A 9,871-nucleotide genomic window follows, 5' to 3' on the forward strand; every position below is an offset into this window, starting at 1 on the left:
AATACTCTGAAATTTTTAAAAGGGTCATAGAATCCAATTCACCCCCCCCCCCCTCTTGGATTGTGCCATTCTTTTCTAACACAATGTACAAGGGTAAAATAGGAATAAAACAATAAAATCCTACACTACTCAAAATAGGCCTAGGAGATGGATCAATACTCCACACTCATGATGAGTATGGCTCTAGGTGTGGTATCTCCTTCATCCTCCTCCATCCTCCTAGCCATGGACCTAGTAATGGGTCCAACATGTAGTTCCAAGGGTGGCCCTCCATCACATATATATATATATATATATATATATATATATATATATATATATATATATATATATATATATATACATAAAGTATATCTACCAAATAGCCCGGTATTTCCATGGCGTTACAAAGATTACAACATTTTGCAGTAGAATACTAAAACAAGATACATACTTGCTTGCTCTCTATCGAGAACTGAGTACAACAAGTTTTTCAGCTATCAGGGTAACTCATGAATGTAGTGAGGATGTCATTCTCAGACAAGCTACCACTCTTTAAAGGCACTGTGAGTTGTTATTAATGAAGGAGAATGCAACCATTGATGAAATTTTTGGAAGATTCCAAACAATTCTAAATGGATTAAAATCCCTGGGAACTGAGTTCACCAAAGCTCAAAATAATCTCAAAATCCTAGACAGCCTTCCTAAGGTCTAGGAACCCAAAGCCACTACCATCTCTAAAGCCTGAGATTTAAAGGTTCTTACCATCACTAACAATGATGAAATGTCTTTTGAAACTCTCTTAGATAATTCTCATATGATTTCCCTTAAATACAAGAAGATAAAAGAAAAGTATAAAGTTTTAGAAAAAGAAAATCTTGAGCTCAAGAAAAAATTGACAGATGACGCTAAAGAGATACTATGTCTCAAAAGCAAGATCATTGGTTTTGTTCCTCCTAGTATAGAAGTCTTCAAAAGTGAAAATATGCAACTCAAGAAGGACTTAACCAAGTTTGTTGATGGATCCACTATAGACACCAGTTTCTGTCTGGGAAGAATCCGAAGATGGGAAGCTTCTAAAGCGAGAGAAGTGACCCTTAAAGGACCTTGAAGACTCTGAAATACTTCAAAATGGTTCTAGAGACCTTTAAAAGGAATTCCAAAGAGTAAAAACAACCAATGAACCAAGCCCAAGAGACATGAGAACGGGCATACTCCTCATGAGAATGGACATACTCATGTTGTATGAGAATGGTCGTTCCCATGAAGAGTATGGCCATTCCAAATCCAAAACTTACATATAAAATTAGGTTTAAAACTATCGTTCCAAAGGGAGAGCAACTGTTCCAACCTCAAATGCACTATTTAAGGGGGTCAACCCCCCTCCCTCAAGCCACACACTACAATTCTCAAAATTGGGACTCTCTCTCTTTTGACTCTCTTCAGGTTACTTCGAGTAAAGTAAACTCATCGCAGTTTCTGACTAAGAAATCCTTGGATAATTGCTAGGGATTTCAAAGTTTCTTGGTTAAAAATTGTCGAGAGGAAGTGAGGTTATTGTAGAGCGAGGAGGCTGCCAGAAAGCACCCACATTTTCTTTCTATAGAGATTGCTTCGAAGGTTCCAATCTGATGGGCTCCTTCCTTCCATGTCGTGTGTTCTTTGGCTTCCAAGGAGGAGATCCCTCTTTCTCCACGGTCTAGGAAGAAGGATGATGGCTGGATGTTCCCCAAGGCTGGTGGAAAGAAAATATTGAATTGGAATGTGATATATCTCATTTTTCTACACAATTTGAAAACAAAGTTTGCCTCATTCTGATAACTAGAACAAAAGTTATGGTCGTTTGAAATTTTGGAAAAATATAGCTTCACAAATTTTTGTATCTTCAAAACTAGACCACCTTTTGGGCCTCTGGCTTTTTTTCACACAAAATATAAGTTGAAAGAAGTTACTACACAAAATTTGAGGCAAAAATAACAAGTCTAGCTATCAAAACCAAAAATCACAATTAATTGGAAAAAATGGTTACTATTCATCTAGTAGAAATCCTTTTCAGTTGATTTTTCTGATTCTACACTTATGGACCTTGCAATAATTGAAACTCAACACAGCACAAAAATGATTTAGCACACCAAATGAAATCAATATAATTGGTCAATGAGCTATGGAATGCAATAAAGATTAGTTGTCACAAACACATGACAACAAATGCACAAAAAAAAAGACTCGAGTTACTGTTCCATTGAGTTTCTGTTGCATTGGTTCTCTAATTGCATGAAACTCAATAGCATGATTCTTCAACTGAAAAACTTGCTATACTTGTAGGGACTAATAACAAACACAATTACACAACATAACATATAGTATGACACGAACATGCAAGCATCAACTAATACACTGAAACTTATATACTCAAAACACACAAAACTTAACAGGGATTCTAAAGCACCAAACACACAACAGAACACAGCAAAAACAAATAACACACAGCCACACAGCCTTTTATAGAAATCGATGGTCCCCGACAACGGCGCCAAATTTGATCGAGGCCGTACCCAGTCAAATAAAACAATTAAATGCAGTACTAGGAAGTTGTCCTAAGTCGTCTCCCAAGGACCATATTTTTTCTGTCAAAGGTTCACACACACACGAAGTGGGGGGGCGGGGTTTCATTCAAATTTATCAATTTATAACACAATAAAACGCAGGTATCACAGCAAATGAAAAATGGATTGGCTCCCTGTTCAGATTCAACTCTCTTATCCTTGGTTCTCAAAAGATTTCTCAGTTCATAACTTAATCCTTGTTCCATCCAAGTTAACCAACTAAGCGAAGATTAACTCAAGATTTCCCTACACGAATTAAGCAAACGTATACCACATTAAACCTTCCCACAAGATTAAGCAACCTGTGAGCAACCTGATTCATTAAGCATGAACAAGTGTTGAAAACGGTTCAATGAAGAAGAAGAAGAAGAAAGCAGAACATATACGAATAAAACCTCAAATATAGATTACAATCTGCTCAAGGAGCCAACCCCAAGGGTTTTATCTTTCCATTCAACATAAATGAAAAAAAAAATGCAACGAAGAAGGAGAAGAAAATGAAACTAACAATCTGTATTCATTCAACAAAAAAACTCAGTCTCAAAATACAACCAGCAAAACAAAACATGACTGGATAGAAAAAATGTGAAAAATGGAGATAGCAGAACAGAGAGCCAAAAAAATGTAAAAATAAAGGGAAGGAAGAAGTGTCCAAAACGTGGTCACATCAGATTGTTAATGTTAATGGCTGCCAAGTCATCCCTAACCTAGACTCCTATGACCTAAAATGAAATTGGGCCCTCTCTGGATATGTCTGGCCTGAAAATGAATAATACAAGGTTAACAAAAATGCAAGCATGTTGCTGATGTGGCGCTGACGTGGCACTGTAATGCTGACATGGCGCTGGCATGTCACTTTATCTCTTGAAGTCCAAAATTAATATCCAAGCCCAAAAATGCTCCACAATTAACCTGAAAATAATTGATAAACAAAAATTAGACCAAGTGAATCAGAATTAATTAAAATTCGAATTACTGGCCCAGTGAAGCCCAAATAGTAAAACTGTACAATTAATAAGCGATTAAGCCCAAATCAACAATTAAAATAAGTACAGAAAGATAAATAAATAGGGGAAAATAATGACTCATCACACCGGCCTAAAGAGGCTATAGAGAATACTCACCAGCCTAGAGAGGCTATGGAGAATACTCATTGGCCTAGAGAAGCTGCAGAGAATACTCACCACACAATTACGATCATCCTGCAAAATAGATGATCCTTTGCCCAGTAGTATTGGGGTATTTTAAATGAATCGTCGACTCACTGGCCTAGAGAGGCTGTAGAGAATACTCACTGGCCTAAAGAGGCTGTAAAGAATACTCACCAGCATGGAGAGGTTGTAGAGAATACTCACTAGCCTGGAGAGGCTACAAAGAATACTCAACGGCCTGGAGAGGCTGTAGAGAATACTCACTAGCTTGGAAAGTATGCATAGAATACTCACCACACAATTACAAACATCCTACAAAGAGGATGATCCTTTTCCAAGCAATGTTAGGGCACTTCAGATGAATCATCGACTCACCGGCTTGGAGAGGCTATAGAGAATACTCATTGGCTTGGAGAGGCTACAGAGAATACTCATCGGCCTAGAGAAGTTATAGAGAACACTCACCAACCTAGAGAGGCTATAAAGAATACTCACCGGCCTGGAGAGGCCGTAGAGAATACTCATTGACCTAGAGAGGCTAGCAAACAATACTTACCTCAAGCTTGGAGAGGCTAATAAAGAATACTCAACAACAACTCAAAAAAGGTTAGCGAGACCCTTAAAAGTAGTACGGCTTGGAGAGACTATGCCAAGGAACACTCGAAAAAGGTTGACTGAAGCCTTAATGTTAGTCCAACTTGGAGAGGCTGAGCTTAGAATATACTCATTCCTCGACGAGCTTGGAATAAAGCCTCAATCACGCCATCACCAAACAAGCGACCAGGGGTATAAACATGGAGCATCTACACCAAGCCCGAAGTCCAGATAATACAATTTACCATCCTTGTCAGCCAACGAAATATGCAACTTGACACTCAGTTGCTCCAAAGCGTAAGGATACAGGTAAAACCATCTACCCGAAGGAAATAAAGTGGAAGCACCTACACTATGAAACAAAAGAGAAGACCCAGGTGAAATGTATACATCTTTACTTGCTTTTGGGAAAGAAACACATAGCTATCTAAAGGACAAGTAAAGAAGGGCATCTGTAGACACCTAATTTCGTCTGGGACATGCAAACAAGGAAATAGGCCTTTAGTACTAGACAAAGGAGTTCCCGAAGGCCCGAATATGATGTCAAAATGGATCAACATGACATCAGAATGGCTCATTGACATTAGGATGGATTAGGATGAAATCAGAAGGCCCAAAAACCCAAAAGGATGAATTAATAGCCTAAAATGGGCCTTTTCTAATCCAGAACGGACTGTTCCAAGCTTCTAAAATGGCTTAGAAATCCTAGGTCAAAACGGGGTGTTCCCAATTTAGAATGAACCATTTTGAACCAGGTTGTTATGAGTTAACTTCAATCTTGAAATGGGCCATTTCGATTTTGAAATGGGCCATTCCAAACTCAAAAGTTACTTATAATAGACTATTCCGGAATGCCTTATTCCAATGATTAGAAAAACCTATTCTGGTAAAGTCTAACATCTATATATATGAGCTTCGAGTACAATGCTCGAGAGCCAAAAAATTGCCTACTAAAGTCTCACACAGTTGGAAATATTCTCTTTCTTTCTCCCTTTGTATTTCTTGAGATTTGTGAGGTAAGTTGTAGTGTGTAAGGCAACCAAAAAATGCCTCAAGCCCACCATATTGGAAGCACATTCTATAAAATCTCGTTCAAAAGGTATTTCCATTAAATTCTTTCTCTATTACCTATTATTTCTACCATAAAACATTGTCATAAATGAGAGCAACCATGTAGATGTCTTAGGTTCAACGATGTAATTTTAAATTAAGCATGTAAATAACCATTAATAGAAGGGACTAAATATTTGAACTTTTATTCTCTATCTTTCTAATTTCATCGTAGTGTACCAATATAGGGCATTGTAGGATGCCTAATACCTTACATACACGTAATCGACCCCGACCCTAATTATGGCTACGAAGGTCACTTTGGTAATTTGAAAAATCTGTTCTTTTTCTGATATTTTGAGTAAAATATTGGTGGTGACTCCTTCAAACTCTTTTTCTAAAACCATTGATTAGGGATTAGTCTGGTATCCGGACATTCCTTAACCAATGAGATTTTCAAAATGGTTGTCTAAACTATTTGTGGGCAAGATCAAATTTTTCGGGTTCCGATAGTCCTCACGGTTCTCCTCCTGGTTTTCTTTTGCCAATGCTTTTAGGGTTTTAGAAGCTGACGTGTTATATTACCTAACCCATCCGCTTCTTAATTATTGATAAGACTTCGAGTCAAGCCTAAGGATCTAATCCAAAGGATTCCCACAAACCTACAATTTATCTCTATTTTACTATTTATTAAAAACATCATTTATTAATATTATAACATAATTAAACAAATTATTTGTCTATATTTCAAATATTATTTTAATTACTTTATTTTATTTTTGTTTCAAAATTCAAGATGTTCTACTGTAGTTAATAGTAGTCATTGGGATTGCCATTTTGACAAAGCATTTTTGAGACGATATGTTCTTGCAATGTAAAGTGGTTGAAGTAGGTTACTGTCATTGTTGCGTATAAGATTCTACAGGTTAAGGTTAGGGTTAGGGTTCGAGATGTCGTAATACTAACATAAGTGAAGGGCATATTAGAGCTATTTGAGATCTAAGACCCATTACAATTTTTTGTTTTTGCTTTATTTTTTTGAAAAAGGTAGATGTGCTATAGCATTCTTATGCGAAAGGGGGTCCTAACTAGGTTACACTAGTACAAAAGAGGTAATTTACGTCAGTTATTAAACTTTTTACGTCAGAAAGAAGTCTGACGTTAAAGCGAGAGACGTAAATTTACATCGGCTGTGAAATCTAACGTAAATTTAAGTCGAACATTGCCAAGATCCGACGTAAAAAAGTTGTAAATAAAAAAAAAACATAACGAGTGCAAGAAGAACGGGCCATTCTGATTGGAGAACGGGTCGTTCTACTTGATAGAATAACCCACCAGAAAAGGCCAACAACCAAAACAAATAGAACAACATAAAGACCGAATAGAACAAATAGCAACAATAGCAATGCGAAGCAAAAAGGTGTTAGCGATTCATACCTGAGCTGCAACAATGTGCGAATGAGTAACGAAGAGTTCACCTCACTCTGCAAAAGATAAAAAAAATGATTTAGAAACAAAGGAGAGGGAGAGGGTTTATACAAAGAAGAATTTATAAAAGTGATGAGATCCGAGTGAGTGAGTGCATGCATGTGCCTCCCATGCACTCTTTTGATTCTCTTGCGTGCATGCGTGTGCCTCCCATGCGTGTACAATCTACGTCGGTTGTATGTTGTGTCTGACGTAGATTGTACATTTTACGTTGAACCTTACCAGGTCTGACATAAAAAGTTCACAAAAATTACAAAAATTCCACCGCATCTTTTTTACGTCGATTTTTGTTAAGTTCGATGAGAAAGAGGTGATGTAAAAGCCTCGTTTTCCACTAGTGTTAGTACCCTGCAACACACCAATCATGTGCTCCATATCAATAAAGGCTAAAATTAAAATGAAAGATAAAAGTACAAGGTGGGGGGACCAAACCAAAACCCACAAAAAAAATAAAAAACAAGAGATACAAAGTAATGCTAACAATGCCAATCAAGTGGCATAGTCTGAAACCATATCAGTTAAACTTTATACAGTCAACTTGCACCCCACAAATCTCCAAATACAATTTAAGAGAATTTAGCAAATTTAAGAGAATTTAGCGAATTTGGCAGCCCTTGCTTCAGATCTTAGTTGATATTCAGCATAAGTTTGCTTATGCCTGACCGAGGGTGGACTATCACCCTCTGATTCAGATGCAACACCACATCTTTGGTTCTCCTCTTCAAAAAAATCGTCAAGGGATGGCATGCCTTCAAGTGACCCCACAGATGCTGAATTCACTTCTGCATCACCCATATCAGTTGCAGCAGCTGCTGCATTCCGTGGTGCAAATAAACATCCCTTTTTGGGTCCAGAGTTATCTGCTACACCAACTTTACTGCCCACATCTGACTCAGCTGATGCAGCCACGTTACATTGAACTGGTGCACCAACTTTACGTACCTTAGCTACTACATTCACATTATAAGTCTTAGCTGCTGATTTAGCTGCTGCCTTATCTAAAACTATCCTTGGCTTCACAATTGACTAAGGCTAGACTGAGACCAAATCAGCAGCTGGTGCTACACCAACATCAATGATTACGGGGGTAGCAGCTGCTGCATAATCTGTCCTTAGCATCATAATTGAACGTGGCTAATCAGGAATCAACTTAGCAGCTGGAATGCCTACTGCATGATCAACACAACCAACAGTTATAGCAGTTGCTACATTCGGCTCAGCTGGTGAAGATACACATTTCTGTATATTAGAGTCATTTGTTGCACCAAATTTACATTTCACATTGGAATTAAATGCTACATCCGCATTATAATCCGCAACTGCTAAATGAGCAGCTGCTCCAACATCCTTGATCACATAAGCAGTAGTAGTTGCATTCTCCAAGACTGACCTTGGCAGCACTATTAATCTTTGCTGGATTGGGACCAAATCAGCAGCTGACTCAGCTGCTGCACCAACATTGATAATTGCAGCAGCCTTTTCCAGCTCCAACTGTAATTCTGATCCTGTGACCGAGACATGATTTGGCTTACCCAAGCCACTGACCCGCTGAGCATTCGGTGCAATTGGATCAGCTGGATCACCTACATGTTGTCCAGCTTCAAACACACCTGAATTATGCCTCGCAACTGCTGTATCAGATGGTTTTCTTGATCCATGATTTATCTTTGGTTCATTTTGTGGCTTTTCTGCAGCCTCTTCTACATGGTTATTCATGTTGCACGTAGAGTTTACATGGCCTATACAATGACAATTAGAACAAAACATAGGAAGCCTATTGAATTCAAAAGTAACGAAGAATGCATAACCTTCCCGTTCCACTAGCTGTGACAGGATTTGGATTTTTAGGGAGAACCGGTAAAAATCCTTAGTTCTAAACAGGAGCCCCAATGAAGGAATAGAGCTCGGTGCAAAGAACCCGTATTGCGTAGCAGAGAATTAGTTAGAAGAGAGAGAATAATTTTTCAAAAGTGAATCATGTTCTTTTATTCCACTTGGTTGCACATCTAATAATATGCACGGGTATTACACCCTGCCCATACAATCTAGAATCTTCTACCCAGCCACATCAGCTTGTAAAATAGAGAAAAATTGCACAGTAAAAATATAAAAGCCCATAACAGTAAAAAGTAAAAACACCAAGGTATATGAAAAGAGAAAACTCATGACATGTGATTATTGTTAACAGTAGATAATTACTGTAACAATACCCGTCCCTACAAGAACACCCTTGTCCTCAAGGGTGGAAGTTAGGAAATTTCTTGAGAACATGATGGAACTAGGTGAGGAGATTGATGATTCCTTCACTTGCTCCATGCTTAGGACCGTGAATGCTATTGAGGTTAAGACTCCAATGACTCTTTGAAGCTCCTTGAAGTGTTCTTCAATGGAGAAGAAGCCTTGAAGTGGCTCGGTTACTCCTTAGCTTGAGGTAGAAGCTTAAGGAACCAAGGTAAGGTTGAAGCACCTTTGGAGAGAACTTAGGAGAGAAAGTTCTCTTCGGTTTTTGTGACTCTTGATTTAGAGAGAAAATTCAGATTTCATTTCTCAAATTGGTCAAAAGTGTTTTACAATCAAAGAATTACAAGTTTATAGGAGTAGGAAACTTAGAGAGCAAGCTAGTCTTGACCATGGTTCACTAGGAACCATGGTTGAGTCTAGATAAACCGTCCAAGGTCAAGAGGCTTGGAGAGCAAGCTTCTCACTTGGCTTGCTTGGTAAGCTAGCCAAGGAGAAGCTTGTGCTTCAAGCTTCCAAGCTTAAGAAACTCCATGAATTTTGTCCAAGTGTGAACACAAGTGTTCACACAAGTGTGAACACAAGTGTGAACACACTTCTAAGGTGGGTGGCTTCTTGGAATTAATTTACTCCTTTTGATTTGAAAATGGTTAATTTGGTTTAGTTAGGTTCATTCAATGGGAATGGAACCTAGCTAAATCAAATCTATGAAAAATTAGGAGTAAAATGAGTCCAATATGAAAAATTTAGCCTAGGACCACCTTT

The 9,871-nt window shown here is 38.1% G+C and overlaps 1 protein-coding gene across 1 annotated transcript; it reads right to left on the reverse strand.

Annotated features, from left to right (window-relative positions):
- Window positions 1–452: 452 nt before the first annotated feature.
- On the reverse strand, window positions 453–9,249 carry LOC114915467 (uncharacterized). Its single transcript, XM_029270274.2, has 2 exons — window positions 6,818–9,249; window positions 453–3,497 (listed from the first exon to the last, which is right to left on the reverse strand). The coding sequence occupies exon 1, from the start codon at window positions 8,633–8,635 to the stop codon at window positions 8,003–8,005; it is 633 nt and encodes a 210-aa protein (XP_029126107.1). The 5' UTR covers window positions 8,636–9,249; the 3' UTR covers window positions 453–3,497; window positions 6,818–8,002.
- Between the last annotated feature and the right edge of the window lie 622 nt (window positions 9,250–9,871).

The sequence above is a fragment of the Cajanus cajan genome, chromosome 3 (assembly GCF_000230855.2).
Source record: "Cajanus cajan strain Asha chromosome 3, NIPB_CcT2T_4, whole genome shotgun sequence".
NCBI classification, from domain to species: domain Eukaryota; kingdom Viridiplantae; phylum Streptophyta; class Magnoliopsida; order Fabales; family Fabaceae; genus Cajanus; species Cajanus cajan.

What these genes read in the sequence shown, in the direction of transcription:
- LOC114915467 (XM_029270274.2), bottom strand. Translation starts at nt 8,635, where the DNA reads ATGTTTTGTTCTAATTGTCATTGTATAGGCCATGTAAACTCTACGTGC.